The sequence below is a fragment of the Acomys russatus genome, chromosome 23, assembly GCF_903995435.1.
Source record: "Acomys russatus chromosome 23, mAcoRus1.1, whole genome shotgun sequence".
NCBI lineage: Eukaryota > Metazoa > Chordata > Mammalia > Rodentia > Muridae > Acomys > Acomys russatus.
The window spans coordinates 20,687,317-20,711,923 of record NC_067159.1 but is presented as its reverse complement, the minus strand read 5'-3'; the positions used below and the strand labels follow the sequence as shown (position 1 = coordinate 20,711,923).

General features: G+C 35.7%; 1 protein-coding gene across 1 annotated transcript in view; it reads right to left on the bottom strand.

The window, feature by feature from the left end:
• Positions 1 to 24,607, bottom strand: part of Dpyd (dihydropyrimidine dehydrogenase) — an 877,326-nt gene that overhangs the window by 646,272 nt on the left and 206,447 nt on the right. The window contains 3 exon segments of the mRNA XM_051165995.1: positions 12,332 to 12,366; positions 12,369 to 12,485; positions 24,432 to 24,438. Coding sequence (XP_051021952.1) covers positions 12,332 to 12,366; positions 12,369 to 12,485; positions 24,432 to 24,438 — 159 coding nt within the window.

Genomic DNA, 24,607 nt, shown 5'->3' with positions numbered 1-24,607 from the left:
TGCTCCATCCCGGAGTTTGGTTGTGTGTCTCAACATCTTCTTGGATCTCCAGCTTGGTTGAGTCTTTCAGAGGACCGCTATGGTAGGCTCCCTTCCTATTCCTTCTCTTCAACTGCTTCTGGTATCTATTCTATCTGTCCTACTGAATGAGAATTAAGCATTCTCCCTAGGGTCCTCCTTGTTACTTTAGTTTCTTTGTGTTGTGAGTTTTTTAAAGAAATTATAGTATAGTTTGGAGTAACAGATCTTTATTAAATGTGTCCACTGTGTATTTCTTTAAAAATTTAAGTCTTTGCCAAGCAAAAATTTCCAATGCTGGCAAAGTGCAGATTCTCAATAATTTCTTTCTCAGATTTTTATCTTAGATGCTGTATCAAAAAAGTCATTGACAATAGCAAGGTTATCTGAATGTTTACTTTATGATAGTCCAAACCTCAGAGTTTCCTATTTAACAGTGAGGCCCAAAACGAATATGAAGTTAAGATTTGTGACGGGCATGCTTATGTCTTGACATCTTTGTTTGCTTTAATCTACATGTAGTGGGGTTGGAGGACCATTTGTTGAAAGCTTTACCCTTTCCACACTATGCTAGTTTAGAATTTTAGTCAAAGATGATATGAATGTATTTAAGTGATTCTATTTTCAGTTTTTCTATTCTGTTCTAAACATCTGATTGTCTCTTCCTTCAACAATACACTCTTCTGTTATTGGAGATGGACAGATAAGGTTGACATCAGGCAGAATCAGAATTTCCTATTCAATTTTGTTCCTGCTAATATATATTATTCCCATTTTGAACTAAACTTTAGAATTAGTTTTTTCATATCAACAATATAACATGACACCTAGGATCACACTGAACTGAGAAGAACTGACCTGTGGGTGATAGGAGGACCTCCCAGCAGGAGAATGGACTACGTTGGCATTCGTCTACTTCCTTACTTCTGGCATGAGCGTTTTTGTTTTTTTGTTTTTTGTTTTTAATAAAATATGTTACATCTCAATGGTTATCCCATCCCTTGTATCCTCCCATTCTTCCCTCCCTCCCATTTCCCCCTTATTCCCCTCCCCTATAACTGTTCCTGAGGGGGATTACCTCCCCCTGTATATGCTCATAGGGTATCAAGTCTCTTCTTGGTAACCTGCTGTCCTTCCTCTGAGTGCCACCTTATATCTGCACACTCGCCCAAGGGGCATGTCCCATGAAAGCCTTCACTTACCAGGAAACTGGGACAGAGGGGAGGACATCCTATTGGGACTCTAGATGAGAGAAGCATGGGAGAATAGCAAAATAAAAGGATACAGAGGGTCCTAGAAACCTACAAGTAGAACATTATGATAGGCAGATTTGGGCCCAGGGGTCCCGCTCAAACTAAGGCATCAGCCAAGGACAATACAGGCGGTAAACTTTAAACCCCTACCCAGATCTAGCCAATGGTCAGAATATTCTCCACAGTTGAGTGGAGAGTGTGATATGATTTTCACACGTACTCTGGTGCCTCACATTTGACCATGTCCCCTGGAGGGGGAGACCTGGTGGCATGAGCGTTGTAGTTTTCCTCATAGAGATCTTTTATAATTATGATCAGGTTTATACCTATATATGTATTGACATATATAATATATATAGAAATGATAGCCATTTATTAAATCCAAGAAGTTTTTCTTAATGTACAGAAGCCTTCTTTAATATTGCCCAAATATTTTTAAAATTTACCCAGGACTAATGTGTTTGCAGAGAAAAAAGATTTTCTAAATGAGAAATCATGACATCTGTGAACTTATTCCTTACTTTCTTATTTGAATTTCTCTTCTTGCCTTACTGCATAACCTTAATATAAGTCTAAGTCCTTGTTTCCACATCAGTGTAGGTCTTGGACTATTTTAGGGTTATTTCACCACTACTTATTCTACAGGAATGTGTTAGTAATCCGTTATTTGCTGTGACTAAATACCCCAGGAAGAGCTGAAGAAGGAATGACTTATTTGGAGACCGGGTTTCAAAGGGTATAGTTCCTGGGTTCAGGACCCACGCTGGCAGGTAGAATGTGGTAGAAATTCAGAACTCAATATACAATACAAAATGACACAGAAACAGAAGATTCTCAGGAGAAGTTGCACCTTGTAAGTGACAATTTCTTTCAACTGGACCTTACCTGCACCTAGGCCATTCATATATGAACTCATCAATTCAACCCATTGATGAAATTTATACTATAATAATTAAATTGACTCTCAATAATGCCACAAGTTGTACAAGGCCCTCACCAAATGAGTCTTTGAGGAGCTTGAGATTCATACTCCATATCCATCCTGGAACACAGTCCTATAGGAACTAAGTTGTGGAAAACAGTTTTAGAACATTCAAGAAGGATTGTTTATTACATAGGTACTAAGCACTTTGATGTATACTTTATATATGTTTTTCACTCAATTGCACATTATACAACTTCGTTTTCCCAACAAGTTATTTAGAGAGTTATTTTCTTCCGATCTTTAATTTCATGACCAGAACAAGAGCTACCACAAATAGGCACTCAACATGATTTTGATGAATTTAAACCCCTTGAGCTACAATGACTACTTCTACAAGTCAGTAAGTCACAAAGGAAAATACTACTGCAATGAGAAAGGAGGACAGAATTTAATCCCAATATTCCTTGGGGGGAGCATTTTCAAATACATTTCTTGGTATAATTACTCTGTGATTTCACACCTTTCACCCATCTGTAAATTACTATTAGTTCATAATTTCAAATTGCTATTGGAAGCAATAGGAAATTTTCTCTATATTTAGTATCTCAAAGCTGAGGACAGAGTGTTCTAATTTTAGAAATGGAAAGAGTGGCATGTTGAAATAATCTACTTCTTATCCCAACTCTTTATATGTGGGAGAGAAGTTGTAATTTTATAGACATTATATACCACTCTATAAATGAAAAAGGGAAGATTATCTTAAATGCATAGATATTAACTAATTCTAATTTGAGAGAAAGTCATTTTGATCTATTCTTTATAAGGGAGTACATAATGAAAATACACATGGATTTTGATAGCTATAATTGTCCCTAAACTATTTTATTTGTTCTTATTAGCTAAACAGTAGCGAAAGTAGACCACAGGGACACCCTAACAATGAAATAGTAGTCTTAGAAATTTCAGAACATAATGGTTAAGAATGAAGTATAAAGCCAATCTGCATTCTATACAAGGCCCCCAGGAGGCTTTATATTTAGCAAATTTTTAATTCCATGATGCTACAGAATAAGAATAATACTTATTCTTGAATAAGTATTCGGGATTCTTGAAGAGGTGATGTTTCAATCAGTGTCTAAAAGAAACATAATAAAAACAGTACATTACTTTTTTCTGCTCCTGGTTTTTAGTTAGTAGGATGGTGATTTGGCTACAGTTTTATATTGAATGAAACAAGATGGAAATTTGATTTAAAAACCAGTTGCCTTAAATTACAAGTCATTCAGTAGTTTCCACAGAAATTTTATGCAACTTACTTTATTTTGTAAATGATATCAAAGGAATACTAAATGAAAACTGTTCACTGCATGTTGGAGGATGGTCTGATGTATTTTGATGCTAATATACTGCTTGCTGTCTCTGTGACCCACCTTGTGCCCAATGAAAGTCCATCACTAGGCAGGGCAAATGAGATAGGCATGGCTAAGGTTCCTGGGCTTGACGAGACAGAGAGAATATTGGGAAGAGAGAGGAGGAAGAAGGGAGACCAGAGGAGAAGAAGGCCACCATGGGTTAGATGGAAGAGAAGCACATGGCTGTGGTGGTTCAGGATTTGGCCCAGATGAAGAACATTAGCAAGTATTTGGGAGTATGGATGGGACGTAGCTTGATGGACATTATTAGAAGCAGATTGCATGGGATTGAGGCAGGGATCCCCTACCTGCCCCACTATGGGAAGTAGTTTAGGGGATTAATGTCTGCACTGCCCCAGGTTAACTATTTTAAGGCTATTTTAAAATATAACAAGTGTCTGTGTTTGAATGATTGCTAGCTAGTTATACTGCCACAATACTAGTAATTATAGGCCTGATAGGCCATACTGGTAAATTAACAACAGCTGCATTCATTCTTTAAAGAAGTAAACAGAGGATGGCAAACTAGCAAGTTTTCTCCACAACATTTAAACTGAGAACATCAAAAGGACAACCTGTGGATTTCATGCACATTAGAAATGGAAGAATTTCTGGCCATGGGGATATATGACTGTCAATTTGATTATTGTATTACTAATTATTCAATATTTTATTTCACCAATTTCATGATAAAATAAACCTTATAGGGGTTACCTCTGTTGTGGTAAATGTAAGAGACACTTGGAAATAGAACGATGTGTTTTATTCAATTTCCAGTCCAATTTTGGAAATACAATTATGGTCTCTCTGACATAGACGTTGACATAAATAAAAACGTTGAAACTCCAAGGAGAAGCTCTCTGGCTAACAAAATGTTCATGTCTTATCTATAGAACTGCCACAGTCAATCTATCTGTACAGCACTTACAAGTGGTGACTTAGGAGTATGTACAGATGAAAACCTACGTACATGAAAAGAAAATTTGAAGCCTAAGTCAAATCTTTTTAAAAATTACACCTATTATCTTGGAAAGTAGTTCATCACATATTTAGCTTTGATGCTGAATGAGTAATAATTCTTTAAGTAATTTATTATAATCAATCATTGATTGTAACTTCCTAGATTAATAAGTTTTTTTTTTCCCTAAATAATACATTCTGGCCATTGAGGTTATGGAGACTCCTCCTCATAGACTCCAACAATTATTACTTAATAATCCATTATTTTTATGACTGTAATTCAATATTAGATTTGAGCCTTTTGGCTGGAAATTTTTAACTACCTTGTTCAACTTGACCCTATACAATTTGACAACATAAGTATTGATACTTTAGTGACAAGCAATTTTGTTCATGAAAAAAGTCAGATGTAGCTTCATGGCAATCAATGTTCTAAGCACTGAGATTGGCTTATGGCCTGGGTTTCTCTCACTTCCTTTTGTAGAAGATATTTATTTACTTTTTCATTGTGTAACGTGGAGGGAAGGGGAGGTATGTTCATGTTGTGTAACTGGAGGGAAGGGGAGGTATGTGGATGGTGAGCGAAGGTGCCAGTGGAGTCCAGAAGGAGGCAGCCAGAGCTGGAGTTACAGGTAGTTATGAGACAACTGACCTAGATGCTGGAAAATGAACTCAGTAACTCTACAAGAACAATGCGTGCTCTTAACGATTATGCCACCTATCCAGACCAACACACATATGGTTATGTTAGACTGGATGAATACATTTTGGGACTTAGCTAAAATTTTGTTTTATCAAGTGTATTTACCTCCTATGGTAGACCACCTACCATAATGCCTGGCTACTCCTTCCAACAGTACTCACTCCTTATGTCTCAGTACTTCACTCTGCTTGCCTTCTTCACTTTGTTTCTGTCTCATCTGTCATGGTATCCTTAGACCCCAAAGACAAATTCTTGGATATATGTTTATTACTAGAGTTTAACGCAAGATGCCAGAGCTCACGCAGTAAATGCTAGTCTTTGTAGGAACAATATTGTAGTAACAATGAATTATTGAGATGATGGACTGCAAAGATGTTCCTCTATTCTATTCATGCTACAGGATGGCTACGAATGTACAAATTCTTCCATAAACAGTGGATGATTAGTAATGAATCCAATGTTATTTATAGCCATCAATAATATAATAAAATCCAAGTAGTTAGACTCTATCTGTAACATGAGTGGATTTGCAAATCATATGTCAAAGAGTTGTACATTAAAATATTGCCAAAACCATTATTGTTTGTTGACCATCATGACATTTGATATGTGTTCTGGCTTGTTATTTTGTGTATTTTTATATTATCTCACACATTTACCATTTTTCTGCTCTTATATGCCCAAGATAAACAGTATATATATATATATATATATATATATATATATATATATATATATATATATATATGCGCCTCTGATGAACATATTTGTCCTTAGCATAACACTTTCCAGTAAAAGTGGGGTCTCACTATTAACTCTGTTTCCTCAATATGGAGATCACAGGTGGGTATCAAATTGCCTGGTTAAACTTCTGAAATCAAATGAGAATTTTTATTCAAATGATCCTTATTAATTTTCCATAAAGCCAAGCTGTGATGTGATTTTTACACTTAGGAGTATTATATCTTTAATAATATTATTTTATCTTCATCTTTCATAATTAATTTTGTTTTATATATTATATAAATCTGTATGTCTATCTGAATTTTAACACATCAATAGAGCTATTCACAATCTTATGGTTAATCTTTATATTCACCACCTATCATTGGCTTTTTGTCTTTCATTCATTTTATTTTCATCACCCTAAAGAAAGACCCTAAGCAGTCCTTCAAAGTGGTGAATGTCAAAATGCATTCAAAGGGATATGCTAGACAAATACTTTTACCAAGGCACTGCTGAAGCAAATTCCTGTGCTTAAAGGCATGTGCCCATCACTCAGGCTGTACAGGCTTATGTCATCTCCCCACCCCACTGCCATGTTGTTATCCTGTGTTTACTTCTGAGGCAAGCTGGATCTGGTGTGGTTTGCTTTTTCTTTTTCTATTTTTTTAAACTTATTTATTTTTATCTTTTAAATGTATTCACTTTACATCACAGTCACAGCCCCCTCCCCCCTCTCCCACCAGTCCCACCCTCCCTCTCTCTTCCAGCTATCTCCCCTCCCTTCTTTCCTCTTCAGAAAAAGTGATCCCTCCCTCCCACCAACACACCCCAGCACATCAAGTAGTATCAGGCCTGGAAGAATCCTCTTCCACTAAAGTGGGCAAGGTAGCCTTACCAGAGGGAAGTGATCATAAACCAGTCAACAGAGTCTGTCGCAGTGACAGCCCTCATCTCATTACTAGGGGACTCACATGGGGACTCAGCCACCAATTGACCACATATGTGTAGAGGACCTAGGTGCTGCCCATGCATGGCTCTTGGTTGGTGCTTTAGTCCCTGTACCCCTTCAGGCTAGTTGATGTTGTTGATTTTCTTGTAGGGTACTTGTTTTTCCCTTCTTCAATCCTTTCCCATATTTTTCCTGCTCCCACCTTTTGTTTAGCTGCGGGTCTCAGCATCTGTCTCACCACTGCTGTGTGGAGCCTCTCAGAGGATAACTATGATAGGCTCCTGTGAGTATATATGAGTGCATGTCTTTGTGGGTCTGGGTTATCTCACTCAGGATGAACATTTCTAGTTCCATATTTTTGCCTGCAAATTTCAAGATTTCCTTGTTTTTAATAGCTGAATAATATTCCATCGTGTAAATGTACCACAGTTTCTTTATCCATTATTTGGTTTAAGGACATCTAGGTTGTTTCCAGATTCTCACTATTACAAATAAAGCTGCTTTGAACACAGTTAGGCAAATGTCCTTGTATGGTGGAGCATCTTTTGGGTATATGTTCAGTAGTGGTATGCCTACGTCTTGAGGTAACACTATTCCCAATTTTCTCAGGAAGCATCAGATTGATTTCCAAAGTGGCTGTACATGTTTGCACTCCTGCCAGCAGGGGAGAAGTGTTCCCCTTTCTCCACATCCTAATGCAAATCAAAAGGACTCTGAGATTCCATGTTACACCTGTCAGAATGGCTAAGATCAAAAATACTTGGTTGATCTTTATAATGGAGCCTTGCTTTGTTTGTCATGCTTGCCCTAAACTCACAACAACCTTCTAGCCTCAGCTTGCAAAACACTGAGATTACAAACAAAGGACATCATGCCTAGTCAGGCCTTAAAACTTACATCATTGATAAGCGAGTCTGTTCTTTATCACGTCAGTGTCTTTGGAAACTTATACCAAAGCCAGTCACCCACCTCAGCATCTCTGGTTGTTTATACTGAGATTAATAAGAGAGTAACCCAAGTCCCCTTTTAAAGCTGAATGCTTCTGTACCATTCCCATCCCTTTACTTTTCAGCTTTGTGTTTTGTGTATATATTATATTCATTAATTTTGTTGCTATCGTTCTGGGTAAAATGAATGGTTTGAATTTAATTCATAGTGTGTTTTTCAGAAACAATTCATGCTAACATCATATCTTTTTTGTACACTACATTTATATTCCTTTAATGTATTTATGAAAATATAGACTTTTTAAAAGTAGTTCAGATTCATCCCAATTAGATCTCATTAATCTCACAACTATTCTTAACCAAAAGCCTATTTGTAAATTATCTGTATGAGATATTGGTCATGAACATTGGTTGTTATTCGTAATCTTGATAATGTATCTCAGTTTTAAATTACATCCATGAACTAGTATGCTTTATTCATTAATTTAATAAAATTTATCATCAGTGTGCTAAAGTTTACATGAATTTACCCAGCTACTACAAAATCAGACCTCAGACTTTCAAATCAGTGTAAAAATATAGAAAAAGTGAGGTTTTTCATCCCTCAATGCATAAGGCCCATTTAAAATTCCTATATTGGAATTTTATTGCAAATTTTTGTGTAATTTTTAAGATAAGCTTAGTTCTCCCTGGTTGTGGAATGATACTTCCATGGTCAATGGGAAAGCTTTTAAATACCATTCACATATGCACCAGAAAATAAAATGACTTGAATATGTGTAGTAGTCTTAAGGAGCCTATTTTAATTTTCAGGTAATCTCTACTTATCTCACAGGAGCGGTGAGGTATGGTGCCTGGATCAGGAGAGGCTTAACTCCTGATCCACAAGGCTCTTTGAATGTTGCTTGACCCTAGAACCACAAAACCTAGATTGCTATGAAGCCTGTTGTCACCAACCAGCAAAGTTATCTAGGGGTAATTTCAGGACTCATTCACCCCTATCCAATATTGCATCAGAGAATTTGTTTAGTATTAACTATCATTTCAATCACTTCGGCCCTTCATTTTCTCAAGTCCAAGATATCAAAACATCTATAGGGCATGCTTTGTTAGTTACCAACATTTTGAAGGCTGATATAACAAAAATGAATATCATGGGAGCACTGGGTCTGGACACTTTCCCATCGACACTTTATACTAACATGACCTAATGTTAGTAGAAACAAGCAATGTGAATCTTGAAAGTTAAAGTATTAATCTCAGAATGCTAGTAGGTTGTACAGCTCCCATCCCTTCACCATGATACAACAATTATGGGTAGTTATTGCTTCCTGAAATGCTACCATATGTCTATGTACCTACAGTTTGTATAGGTTGTGGTTGATGCTGTTTTATTAACACATAATGTATACTTAAATATTATTTATACACAGAAATTTATAAACTGCTCTAAAATTGATAATACCAACACTAAATCAATGCTGCTAAGATATTTATTGAACCTATATTGTTAAAGGATTCTAGTGTGTTTATGAGGCCATCTGCCATCAACAGAATAAGAACTCATTCTGTGTAGCTTTCTAATAATACAGATGCACGAAGGCATCTGGAGTGAGGCTAAGTCATCACACTGCAAAGGCTAAGATGGCAAACAGTTGAAGAGAAATGAAAACAAAGGACTACACAACAGAAGCCATCTTCCTGCTCTGTCTGCAGGCTTAGCTGGGTGTGATTCCTTCTTTTTCCAAATTACCCACCTATGTGCAAATGAAAAAGCAGAACATACAGACTCGGTCAATAACACCTGACTGGATAGTTATTTTTAAAAATCATTTATAAGATATAGGAAGACAATTCATTTTTGTTGTTTTTTTCCTATTTAGTTTGCTTTTCTAACCTTGCTTAATTTGGTAGAGAAATATTGACTTGTATTTCTTAAAAGGTCAAAAACAAAGATTGTTTATCAATCAAAACGTAAAATCATTTGCATCGCGTTCCTCCTTGAGTAAAATCTCATGTCCATAGTTTAGTCATTGGGAAAAAGAAGAATATTTTGCCCTTCAAAAAAATTTTAACGTATTCACAGAACTCATGCTTCTGTAACTTCATAACATCTCAAAAGGTGGCTATATTTAAGTAAACCCCACTTTGACATAAGAAATACAGGACTTTATAAAAAGTGGTCAACATAAAAATCATGAATAGAAGCCTTTATATGTACTTTTTGAATTTTCTTGTGTGTTTTTTATTATAAAAACAGAGTTACAAAAAACAGAATGAGATAAAATACAAAGACACATCCTATTTGAATTTTCTTTATTCACTTGAAATGAACTATAAGGTGCCCCTTGTTCACCATTCAATTCGTTATAGGTAAGGCTACAGAGAGTCCATATGTGTGTACACTTGATTTTTATTGAGTTTCTGATGGCTTCTATATAGCAAGGAAAACAATATGGAAGTTCTTATAATAAATAGTCTGTGAAGTAAGAGATTATTAAACACCAAGTAAAAGAGATTCATCATATATGCATTGTCTCTTCACTTCTATCTATAGTGTCTTTCTTCTCTCGGTCTCTGTCTGTGTGGTGCCGCAGCCTCTCTCTTTCTCTTTTCTCTCTCTCTCTCTCTCATCTCTCTCTCTCTCTCTCTCTCTCTCTCTTCTCTCTCTCTCTCCCCCCTCTCGCCATCTCCCCCCTTTTCTCTACATCTCTCGGCTTCTGTTTTACTTGTCAGATCATGTCCATATCCCTGAAAAACTACTGCTATCACTACATTTTGTTTAGGAATCGTGGTTCAGCTCATGTAATACTATATGTCTCTTCATTTGCTGTGGATGCATTTTGTGCAGCTTACCCTGGCTTAATGACAAAGCAAAGGATTCCCCAAAGAAATCCGGAGAGAAATCCGAGTGAATCTTTGCCATCAAACTAAGGATTTTTACAAGTTTGTAGAGATTATACTTTACACTGGTCAGGTAGCCTAATGCAGTTTTTAATTTGATAAGAAAGGAATTAAATCCAAGAATTTATTGCATCAACTCACAACCTCAAATTGTTTCCATTTCTTTATCTCAGGGGTCTTTTCCACAGAATTAACCTGTAGAAAGCAGGAAGGGAATAACCCTGATTTATTACTAAAGCCAAAGAGTGACTTAAGCTTGAGGATATTATGGGAAAGGCTCTAAAGGGAAAGAGCACATTGTGTTTCAGTTGAAACAACCAGAGAGGTAAGTCATTTAACTAAAAGTCCAGCATAGACAGACATTTAATTTAGTCTTCTAGCCAACTAGTCCCTCAAGATTATAAAATCTTACTGTAACCTTCCAATAAGCTGATCATTTAAATGATACATGAGAATTGACTTGCTAGTTCCCTTCAAACAGGAGACCCCAGAGAGCATCAAAGATGTCCCAGAGAATCAGTCATTTTACAAAGGATTTATAAAAGAGAACGCCAGGACCAAAGTTTATGTGACAAATGACAAAAAGCCACCTTTCATTTCATTAAACATTTTTCGTACAAATAACAGAGTACCTTTCAGTCTATAAGCTCACATAATCTAATTATCCTCTTAATGTTGTTAAAGAATATTATTCCATTTCAGGGTTTTTTGAAAATTCCCCAACCTCTATCACTCAAAGAATAGCATGAAGTGCTGCTGAAATATATTCTAGCATAAAGATCAGAGCGAGTTCCAGGGGAAAATTATCAGCTAAAGAATATAGCCCTTTTTTCTAATACGATCTCCATGCTACACTTCAATGTAAAGTTAATGAACAAATTCTATTTCTAGATCATCCAATTTAGATATTTTCAGTCTAAGTTATTTTAATAACCTGCTGGGATTACAACTAATTTGACATATGGTTTATAAACTTTCATTTTTATATCCAAGTTTTGTATAAAGATACTGATTTAAAACAACACATTTGTATCGCGTGTGCGCGCGCGCGCGCACACACACACACACACACACACACACACACACACACACACACACATCATTGAGTAGCAACAAAAAACCAAAGGGACTTTTATGAACCAGCTTTCTCCTTTCTTTTCATTATTTCTTTATTTTTAAATAATTTACTCAGATTATATCCCAATTGTTATCCCCTCACTTGTATCTTTCTGTTCCCCTTTCCCTCACTCTTTCACTCTATACTCCTCCCCTAGACGTCTTACAAAAGGGAACCTCTTCCCCCACCTTATGGTCACAGCCTATCAGGTCTCATCCTGATAGCCTGCTTCCCCTTCCTCTGAGTGCCACCAGTCCTTCTCCTCACTAAGGGAAAGTGATCAAATGGAAGGCACCAGAGTTCATGTCAGAGAAAGTCCCTTCCCCACCCCCACAATTGTAGAGAATGAGCTGTACTTTGGCTAGATCGAAGCTGCTTTTCTAGTAGGAGAAAAAGGGTAAGCATATCATTACATACCTCAGTAGCAAACTGCTGCAGCCCACCAATATTAATGGTCCCTCTTCAGTAGCATACAAGTTGCATCCTCCCACACAGAGATCAGATGTTGGACAAACCATTCCACAAGTAAGACCAAGAGGATTATCAGAAAAAATCAGCTTAGCGGCACCATGTAGTTCTATAGAGAAAAATTAAAACCAAAATTTCTATTATGGCATACTTTTACCTTAAGTATATAATTATGCTATATATTTATTCTGGTAAGAAACTGCATTAAAGTTCAATATGTATATGCTGTGACCCTGTTCTTCATCTGATATCTGCACAATTGCACAATCAAAAACAAAGTACCACACAAACAGGAAATTCTATGCATATGTATTAATAAGAGTGTAGTTATTCAATATCAGTTATTTAGCATTTAAAAGACCATGGTTCACTATGCATATTAATATAGCTTTCCCTAAACTCTTCTTTACATTTTTACCAAAGGTAAGTTAGGAGCATGGCTAAACAAGTTTAAAAAAAAAAAGAAAATTCAGCTTTTAAGACAACAAGAAAAAGTTATATGTGATAAACTTCCACATGGGCTAAATTGAAAATAGAGCTCTCTGTCTTGTTTCATGCAGTACTTTTCAAGACACTCTGTTGATCGATGTCCCTCAACTGCATCCTCTAACCAAATTTCAGATAGGCACTTATTACAGACTCCTGGACAAGACCTCAAACGCTCTTCACCTCACTCATTTCCCCACGTTTGAAGTCTATAAGAATAGCTTAGGATACTTTTATATTCAATAATTTTGTAACCTAATTTGTTCACAAATCAGGTGGTTGGAATCATGAACTAAAATTTAAAAAGAAGCAAATAATTAGAAAGTTTTGTAAACCAGTATAGCCAGGAAAAGTCCATTGAGACATAACACAAAACACAAATAAGGTCTTGAAGGAATCCATCAATGAATAAAAGGCATTTGACAAAAATAAGAGAATTCAAATAAACTAGAGAGTTTCATTAGAATGAAATCTATGTTGGATTTTTTGACTTCTTTATTTTGTAAATATACATTTAATTATTACACATATATACAATAAACTACCTACCGAAAGAAGAAACAGGAAACAACCAGGAATTATATAAATGTTAATTTCATAGCGTTTTGGCTATTTGTATTTGGAAACCTTGAAAAGCACATCTTTCCTATCTTGTTGCATCTAAAATTCTGAATGTAAATCAATATCTATAATATTTCTTCTTTCTCAACTTAAAACATCTATCTAGACCTAAAAAACATCTTAACCCAAAACTTAATAGTAAAACTAAACCCCATCAGAGACTTCAGAAGGATAAAATTATCTGAGTAGACAGGAAGTGCAGGTAAGCAAACTTCCACCATGAGAAAATGGCAGGAACAGTGGTTGATGCCAGAGCAGTCACCCAAATCTCCCTATAATGTTGGAGCATCGTCTTCCTCTATTGGGTTTTTTATGGTTAGAATAAATGGGCCATGAGTCCACAAAGAGTGAAGAGTGGCACTATGTGTTCATACACATTGTGACTATTTGTGACAGTGTCATCGTTTTTCTGTTTAGTGGATCTTCAGCACTTTGACAACATTTGATTCCTTCTGATCATCTCTAACACTGCACTGTGGAAAATGTCTTGAATACAATAAAAATCCATTCTGGATGCATTAAGAGAGAAAAGATTACACCTGGAAATTAATATAAACAATGAATTTTTAAAAATGTGTCAGCTGTAAGTTAAGGAGAACAGAATGGATAAAATAATGTTGATAGCAACTCAAGAAAAAAGATGAAAAAATTGGTAAAATGATTGAGATTGTCACTACAATATATAGACCACTCTATTATTATAAAAGAAAGAAATCTCATTTTAGACCTAAATACAAAAAAAAAAAAAAACTGTGGTTTTAACAGCATTCATGATGGCTTAAAATATTTGCTTAATTTTGCCTGTCTCCTCAGAAAAAAACGTGTCTAAAAGATAAAAGAGTTAATCAACTTATATGTTCTAGTTATATAGTATAACTTTGGTATAAAGTTCAAATAATAACTATGGAATATAAGGGATAAAAATCATGTAATTGGCTGACCAATAGCAAATAGCAAATGAACAGTTAAAATAGGATTCATTCTAAAGTGTACTACTTCTCTACCCATTGCACTACAAAATGTCATGTCAGTGTGTTGATTTAGGTAGAACACATATTTTGATTTACATACACTTACACACACACACAGAGAGAGAGAGAGAGAGAGAGAGAGAGAGAGAGAGTTCTCATTGTAAACCAGAGACCATAGTCTGTTATGTTCACTTTGTTTGATTTCTATTAGGTATCTTTTTTGCATGGTTTCTTTAGTTATGGCCTTTTCTTCAGGAATTATAACTAAACTGGAATAGCCAATGCTTTCTAAGCTGTGACAACTGAAGCTCAGTACCAAAGGGAAAAGGGAAATAAATTGTATGAATCAAACTTTGCTTCAAAGGACATACCAAGAATTAAAATATACAAAATCTTTGCAAATCTTTAAAAGAGATTTGTATCTAGAGTATATTAACGTGGTAGTTCAATAGTGTGAGATAATTACAACCAAATCATTCAAAATTGCTGTGGGTAAATATTTTAAAAAGTTCACAGTAGGCATTGGAGTGATGACTCAGCATTTGACGTAGGATACGATGCCCAGAAGACATACTTGAAATTTGTGCTGGCTCCATATTATGGAGAACCCTGGGTGCCAACCTATAGCCTTAGATGGTTAGTTGAAGCTTTTTAATTAAAGGGTCTTCATTTTGTTCATTTTGGGTTTTTTTTTTTTTTGAGACGGGATCTCTCTATAAAGCCATGGTTGTCCAGGAACTCCACATGTAGACAACTCTGGCCTTGAACTCAAAAACATCTACCTGCTTCTGCTTTTGTGTGTTGAAATTAAAGGTGTATGACACCATGTCCAGTGTAATTGAATTTTTTACACGAAGGACTCAGGTGTTTAAGAGATTGAATAAAAATATTACTAAACAGATCACATGAAAATTCTCAGAAAGGAAGTTGGAAAAGAGGATGTCTCAGGGCCCGCACAGAACCAGCCTAGAAAATGAAAAGCATCAGAGTGCATCAGAGAACCGGAAAGGTGGTTTTGAAATGAGTGTGGGTGCAAAAACTAAAATATGGACAAAAGTCATCTTGCCGCCCACCTTCTGGTGAAATTTTCAAGATGTCCCAGATCAGTCCAGTGTTTGGAGATCTGAGCACTCACAGCAGAGGCACTCAGAATCCCTTCAAGTAGGCCATACCTTCTCAACTCTTCCCTAGGAGCCACGCAATCAATACCAATTCTTTCTTTCCATCAAGTGAGGTGATTCTCCAGTCCTCTTCCTACACAAGAGGTTTACGTCTTAAACCTCATAAAATGTAAATGGAGAAGTCACTTCCCAGATACCTAAGTAGACCCTTACTAGAAGATGGACACCACTCCAACCCCTTCTTTGTGTTATTTCATCAGTAACAACAGCTTAATATTTGTTTAATCATGTAAAGAAAAATGTCTAGGGCTACATCAAAGAGATGTAAGAAAATTTCTTTTTAGGTGCAGACATTTCTTTTTCTGTTTCTTTATATATATATATATCAGAAGAACTATATTATTTTTATTATTTTGATGTTTTTTTTTTGTAGTTGTTGTTACTGTTTTTGATTGATTGTTTGTTGGAATAATGGGTATCTCTGTAGAACTCAGGATGGCTAACTTACTTCTATGCTCAAAACTTTGAGAGAAAAGAAGGTATTTGAAATGAGGTTATTTTTTAAACTAACACAAAAGTTTGGCCATTGAAAGTTTACCAGCTTGCTTCTGTATTTTTTCCAGCTGTAAATTAACAGTTTGTACCTGAGTGTTTTAATGGCACATTTTTCAGTACAACATATGCCATTTAGTTAATTTTAAGACAATTCCAACTTTAATACTTTAGTTTTTATAGTTTGAAATTGCATTAGTGTCATTTCTCTACAATTTAATGATTTTTTAAAGGCATTATTGGGAACTGAAAAGTCCTTCCCTTTGCTCTCACGTCATCTGGTATAACTAATTTCACAAATAGTCCAACCATATTCAGGCCTTTGTATCACTACAAGATTATCAATGCAGCTGGTGGACTTATTTTAAAGTGTTCTTCCTTTTTTCCAGTGACAGTTTTCACAGATGGAAGCAGCCTTCCAAGATACACTCCAATCTGTTGCATTAAAAAAAAAAATACTTGTGCTAAACCTCAGTAAGTTTGCATGAGTGAGAAGGGTGAATTAACACAAATTATATTCCTGGCTTAAGATATGTAAGAACGACTGCACGAATGCACATTAATTGAATTGGAAATGACCTTAGTAGCACATGCTGAGGACAGGGCCACCAAGGTTACTTTGTGTAAAGCTGTCATTATCCTTCAATGTATAGCAGATATTTTGGTAAAGCAGATGAGACATATATCTTACTCAAAACACACAAAAATACCTTGTTCTGGAGACAATATGAACAGGGCACATAGAAAGGCCAGGTGTGGTGGTACATAACTACAAACAGCCTGGAAGGCTGAGGCAGGAGGATTGCAAGTTGAAAGCCAGACTGGGCTATCTAGTGAAATCTTATAAAAAATAAAGAAATCAAACTCTTCCTTACCCTGTAACATGTTCTTTTATGGTTAATGGGCAGGAGTGATAGGATAGAACCATCCTATCATCATATACATGTTAAATTTTAGTAAATTTTATACATTAGATATTTTAGGAGCACAAATTTAGTTAACTGTTCTAAGCTAAACTTAAAGTGTAAAGTGTTATTCCCTTGGAATTTATGAATTGCTAATCTGGAAAAACTCATACTCACATACATACACATACATATGTGAACAAACACAAACGCACATATACATTTACACATGGGCACATATACACACAGTTACACATGCACAGTTTTACACGAGCATACACAAGCACAGGAACAAATGCGCATATACACACACATAATTACATACACAGACATAGACAATGGAGATATTCCTGGATTTGAGTTCCTTCACACAAAAGCCCTGTCATTCCTCAGTTTGAGGACTTGACAAATAAAGAACACGATATGATTATTGTGGTTATATCTTTTAACATCTTGACATAGATACAATGCTGCCCATTAAATTTAATAGAATTAAGCCAGCTCTCCACTCTTCTTATAGACTTTTTCTTCCTTAAAGCTTTTATAATGTTAATTCTTTGATTTGAAGATTTTCATACCTATTAAAGGAAACCCATGTGATGGAAAAGAATAAGAGAGTAAGAAGGAAGAGCTATCAAGGATGGAAGAAAGAAAGAAAGAAAGAAAGAAAGAAAGAAAGAAAGAAAGATAGAAAGAGCAATCCATCTAAAGCCACCCAAGTTGGCATGAACATATGCACGTTGGCACAAATTACTTTATACAGAGTACCTAATATAAAAGGAATGTAACTTCTGTTTCTCACTTGTCTTGCATCTTGTCTCCTTTTCTCAACTTAATGGGTTTAATAACTTCCAAGTCCACCATGACTAGTGGAACCAACTTAAAAGATATTTATATGAAACCAATTCAACAATTATTTGATGTGAGCAATCTCTTCTTTTTAAATATTTTATTAATTTATTTATATTACATCTCAGTAGTTATCCCATCCTTTGTGTCCTCCCATTCCTCCTTCCCTCCTGCTTTTCTCCTACTCCCCTCCCCTATGTCTGTGACTGAGGGGGACTTCCTCTCACTGTATATGCTCATAGGGTATCAAGTCTCTTCTTGGTAGCCTGCTACCAAGAACAATCTCTTCCTTAAGCAGGAGAGACAATGAAGAATGTACGTCACTGCTATGCTTTTGTATTGCTTAAACAGACTAACACTTTCATTTATACCAAAATCTATCTTGTGTATGTACATGTATGTGGGAGACGTACATGTTGCATGTGTGTGAAGGACATGCTCAGGGATTTATCTACAATGGTTTCTGAGGCAAGGTCTCACAAGACCAGGATCTTGGGATTCTGTCTCCAACTCCCCAAACCGGGGATTACAAGTTTGTGTGCTATCTATAATACACAATTCTAGGATTAAGCTCAGGACCTCAATCTTCTTTCCTCAGTATAGAATTTTACTAGCTCAGCTACATTCCTAGCACAGACTGACCTTTTTCCACTTTATAATCAATGTTCAGAAAACGCTTCTTTGGAAAGGTCTATATTATTTTTTAATCAAGCATGCTTTCTTTTTGTATAATAGCCCTTATGTATTGATTTTTTTCCATAAAAACATAATTGTCAATATTTATTTATGGTACTTTTATATTTTTCTAATATTCTTCTTTTCCTTTCTTTTTGTCAAGAGTCTGAAACATATATTTTCCCATGACTATAACATGCCAAGTAGAACACTAAGAACAAGCATATCCTATTTATTTTTAGTGTAGACTAAATTCATCACTACAAAAACACAAAATAATAAAACTTAAGAGTTTTTAATGTCAAGCTAACATAAATAATGACAATATGTATGGTAAATATGAAAAGCCACTTTATGCAGAAGAATGATTAAAAATAACAAATTTTATAAAACTTTTAGAAAGGTGTAATTTTATATTTTTCTGTGGGTTAAAATTGGAAAAGGCAAACAGAGTGCATGATTGGTTTATTTTATATAGAGCACACACAAATTTTGTAAAAAAAAATTAGCCATGATTCATTATTTAAATTTCTCCAAGGAGATAGGGTAACTTTCTATATCAAAGTACCAGAACCAGTATAAATATAAAATGAAGATGTAAGACTTAATGATATCTTTTTTGTTGGTTGGTTTGTTTTAATGGCTCATTTGTAAAACGGTCCTGATTTTTCCTAGCTTTCAGCCACTGGAAACTCTTATAGTAGTTCCTTTCGAGTTGTGAGCTCTTCTCCTGTAGCCCTGAAGGGACACACTGGATTCTGTATGAACGCACGGCATGAGACAACTAATTTAAGAGTCCTTTATAAATAAAGTTTGCATTAACTATAAAAAAGAGTTAACAATCATTAAAGTTAAGAAAAGATGGTACAATTATCAAAGTATAATTTATAAATATTTTACAACTAGCAAGAATTATAAAAATATCATTGAAAAATATTGTAGAACCTACTAGTGAATGAGAGTGCTTACAAATTAGTGAGACATGAAGATTAATATTAATTAATCTTCCTTTTACATTTTACATTTAAGAGTAAATTTTCTAATATTTATTGCACTATTCTTAATTCCTTTCTTGGTTTTTTTTTTTTTTTTTTAAGATTTAGGGTACTGTTGTATTTTTCCTTGTTTTATTTTATATGTACATGTGAATGCCTGCATGCTGGCTAGTTTTATGTCAACTTGATAAGACGTGGTCATCTAAGAGGAGAAGACCTCAATTGAGAAAATGCCTGCATAAGATTAGGCTGAGGGACAGCCTGTAGGGTATGTAATTAACTAATGATTGTTGGGAGAAGGGTCAGCTTATTGTATGTGGGTATGTGGGGCCACTTCCGGACTGTTGGTCCTAAGTGCTATAAGAAAGCAGGCTGTGCCAACCATGACGAGCAAGCCAGTAAGCAGCAACCCTCTATGGCTTCTACACTAGCTCCTGCCTCCAGATTCCTGCCCTGCTTGAGTTCTTGTCTTGACTTCCCTCAGTGATAAACATGGATGCAGAAACAAAAGCCAATTATATAAAATCCTCAAGTGCTTTTGTTCATGGTAATTCATAACAGCAATAGTAATCTTAACTAATACAGCCTGTATGTATATACGTGCACTGTGATGGCCAGTACATGCCAAAGCAGAAGAGGACATTGGATCTTCGGGAAACTAGAGTTACTGGGTATCTAAGAAAGTCTAATACAAGAGGGGCAGGTGCTCATTAATTTATTGTAATTTACTCAGATAATGTCCTAATTGTTATCCCCTCGCTTGTTTCTTCCTGTTGTTTCCCTCTCTCCCTCCATCTTCTGCACTATTCCCCTCCCCTAGATCTCTGACAGAAGGAGACCACTTCCCCTACCATATGACCACAGTTTACTCAGGTCTCATCCTGATGGCCTGCTTCCCCTTCCTCTGTGTGGCCTCCCCACCAAGGGAAGTGATCTAATCTGGGGCACTAGAGTTTATGTCAGAGACTCTTAAGCAATGAGACAGCCCGTTCTCTTTCTTAAAACATGGTCTGTAGCCAATACTGGCTTTGAACTTATGAAAACCCTCTTGTCTCAGTCTCTCTAGTGTTAAAATTAATGCATGAATTACCATGCTGGTTATACAATTTTAATGTTTCCCTAACTTATTTTTTAGTTCAATGAATTAAATCATACACCATGTTAAAAATAACCAGAATTATGCAATAAATATAATTATTTTGCTGTAAAAATGCATACAAACACACACACATGCATAATAAAATTAGATTTTTCTTCTGGCATTTTGAAGTAGAATCTAGATATATTACTACAATCTGAATAATTCCACCTTCTTCAGAATATTATCAAAAGCAGTAAATCTGCCAAATCTATGCTATCAATTATCCCATTTCACAATTAATTCAAAATATGCTGAATATCAAGGCTTGCCAGATAAAAGAAAAAGAGAAAAACCATTTGAATTTTATGTCACAGTTGTCATTTGTTTGCTTAAAAATTTTAATAAAACAATACAAATCATTTTGCTATTTCTCAATAACAAATCTTAATGGTAAAATTAGCTTCTAAATATAAGAAAATGCTCAACTAATCTTACCCCAAATAATCTAATTTAGGATAATATTTAGAGCACCAACTGCTACGTCTGCTCATGTACATAATGTGCAGTGCATGCACATATATTTATCATGTATGCAGCTTTGTTCATGTAAGCAGTGGGTCTCATGAGATAATAAATCTTTTAAGTACTCCATATGTGTGGTATTTTAATCATCCTGTATAACACATACCTGGCTATTTAAGGAGGTATAACCAGACTGTAATTTCACACCACTATTTTCTTCTATGTTTAAAAAATGTCATACTATTTTTGAGGGCTGGCTCTTTATTGCCAAGAACATGAGATATTTCTTACGTGACAGTATGCTGTGATATGTGCGACAGTGTGTTATTATACAGTGGGTACAAATAGATTTCTCAAAAATGTTCTCCATCCCAAGCACATTAATTTAAACCTACCACTGCTTTCAAAAATATAATTAGTATTGATTGTAATAATTTGCTTTAAATTCTTCAATTTATCAAAATAGTTCTCAGAAACCTAAACCCAAATCTATTTAACACAAAGTTCACTATGTAATTTATTTTACCCAACACATCAGATGTTAACAGTACTTATACAGTCTTGTTGTGATAGCAGTATGTTGTTTATCCAGCTCCTTATATTTTAATACCAAATTACTATGGATACTTTATTCCTGTAGATTGTCCAGGATGCAGCAGAGAGAAGCACTACACGTTTAGATTCTTCAAGGTTACTTTACATGATAAAACATCTATACAATTAGTAATATGAATCACTTACTCTTGAAGGATTCCAAATAAATTTTCTAAACAATACAATGTTTAGCTATCTAGTTAAATTAAAATTTCTTTTGGCCTAGTTTGTAGTTCATTATTTAAAACTTTTCAATATTAAAAATACAAAGTCATCTGATATGTATTTCTTTATACAGGATTCGTTTTTCTCTTGAAACTTTTAAAGGAAAAGATGTGATACCAACTTATTTTATATTGAAATTACTATTAGTTTTGAACATAATCAATTTTTAAACATTTTATTTTATTTTTATTTATTTACTTTATATCCTGATCAGAGCTTCTCCTCCCTCTTTCCTCTCAGTCCCTCCCTTTCCCGTTCCCTCCCTTCTATACTCCCCTTCTTTTTTCCTCAGAGAAGGGCAGAACTCCAATGGATATCAACTCTCCTCCACATACCAAGTTGTAGTAGGACTGGGACATCTTCTTCTACTGAAGATAGAAAAGGTGTTCCAGTTAGGTGAAAGGGATCCAAATGCAGGCAACACAGTGAGACACAAGCCCTGCTTTTGCAGTTAGAAGACCCACTTGTACCGAGTGTGGGGAGGGGACAAGGCTTGGAGAAAAAGGGAAACCAAGGGCAGAGGCATCTCTGATCGAAGCTGGAGACTGAGACAGAGCAGGCTACAGGGAGGATATGGGGATGTATCTATCTGAACCTCTTAGCAGTGGGTTACATGTAGACTGAGGAGACCACCTTCCAGCCAGCCAGGACTTATAGTGATAGGAGGGGAACACCAATCCACCTACAAAACCTTCCAACTGAAACTTACTCTGCCTACAAGATGTGCAGAAATAGAGACCGAGGGAATGTCCAACCAGTACCTGGCCTAGCCTGGGACCCACCCTATGGAGAAAGCCATGCAGGATACCATTAATGATACTCTGATGTTTACAGACAGGAGCCAGGCATATTCTCCCACGAAGAGGCCCCACCTAGAAGCTGATTGGGTCAGATTCTGAGACCCACAGCAAAGCATTAGGCAGAGCTCAGGGAGTCCTGTTAAAAGGAAGAGGAGGAAGGACCAGGAGGGGACAGAGATGCCACAAGAGGACCAACAGAGTTAACTAAACTTGACCCTTGGGGGCTTGCTGAGACAGAAGCACCAATCAAGGATCACGCATGGACTTGGCCTGGGCTCTCTACACATGTGTGGCAGATGGGCAGTTAGATCTTCCTATGAGTTCCCTAGTGAGTTGAGGGGGTGCTGTTTATGGCATGGGCTCTGTTGCCTACTTTCAATCATCACTTCCACATGGTTGCCTCAGTGGTTGCGGATTAGCTCAGTCCTGATGGGACTTCATCTTCTGGGGTGGGTTGGTGTGTGTGTGGGGTGGGGGGAAGGGGACATTCCCCTTTCTTGAGGAGTAGGGGAAGGGAGATAGAGAAAGAGTCAGGGCGGACCCAGGAGGAGAGGAGGGAGGAGGCTATGATCTGGATATAAAATGAATGAATGAATAAATAAGTAAATCTAAAATATATTTAATATATAAATTTACTCTGATACTTTAAAATATTCACTTATTTTTATTTATGTGCATGGGTGTTTTATCCTCACATATGTCTGTGCACTCTGTGTGTGCCTGGTGCCTATGGAGTCCAGACGACGCATCAGATCCTCTGAAACTGGAATCATAGATAGATCCTACCAAGTGGTTCTTGGGAATTAATCCCTGGTCATCTGCAGAAAAAGGCAGGGATTTTAAACACTGGGCCATTTCTCCAGTTCTCTGGTATGTATTTCTAAAGATGACCAATAAGAGTTAAATTTACTTGGCAAACTTGAAGTAAACATCGTTCCTATTTTCTCGGGTCTAAATTACTGAATAAAGATCAGTATCTATCATATTTCATCTCTATTAACTTAAAACATCTATTTTGATCTAAAAAACATCTTAACTCCTAACCTACTAAGCTTCATTGAAAGGCTAAACTATCTAGTCTTCAACCTCATCAGGGATTTGAGAAGGAATAAAACTTAAATATCTGAGTGAACCAGAAGTGCAGGTTAACTGCTTCCAAAGTGAAAAAATGATTGAGACAGTTACTGCCTCAACAGCCACCCAACACTTCAAGCTTGCCAAATACAAATAATCAAATCACTATGAACGTAACATTTATATAATTCCTGATTGTCTTGTGATCCTTCCTGCTGTATGTAGCTTTTTTATTCATGCGTAATAATATAAATGTATATTTTTAAAAGAAACATAATAAAAAAGAGTTAAATTTATTTAAGAACTATGTATAAGTGAGTCATGTTTTCTACTGAAACAAGATAGTATATATTTACTTCTTACTCTGTAAACTTATGCTTTTCTATACCAACACTGTAAGGCTTTATAGTGATGCTAATATCTGGTAATAACAAATTATTTTTCCTTTTTCTGAAGATTCTTTCTTTTTTAAATTTTCAATTTGGACTTATTCAAATCAATATAGAATTTTTATCAATTCCTAAACATTGTTCTTATTTCATTGACAATATTTCAACTGAATACTAATCTCCTGCTATGATAATTCTAAGTATGAAATTAAAATTATAGGGAATATATCTTATGTACAACTATCTTTAATGAGTCATTAAATAGGTAGGCCCCTAAACCAAAGACAATGATAAAGCCAACAGTGCACTGATGTACCTGGAATTAGCTTTAATGCCCTTGCCAAGAAGGTGAATAAAGGTTTCAT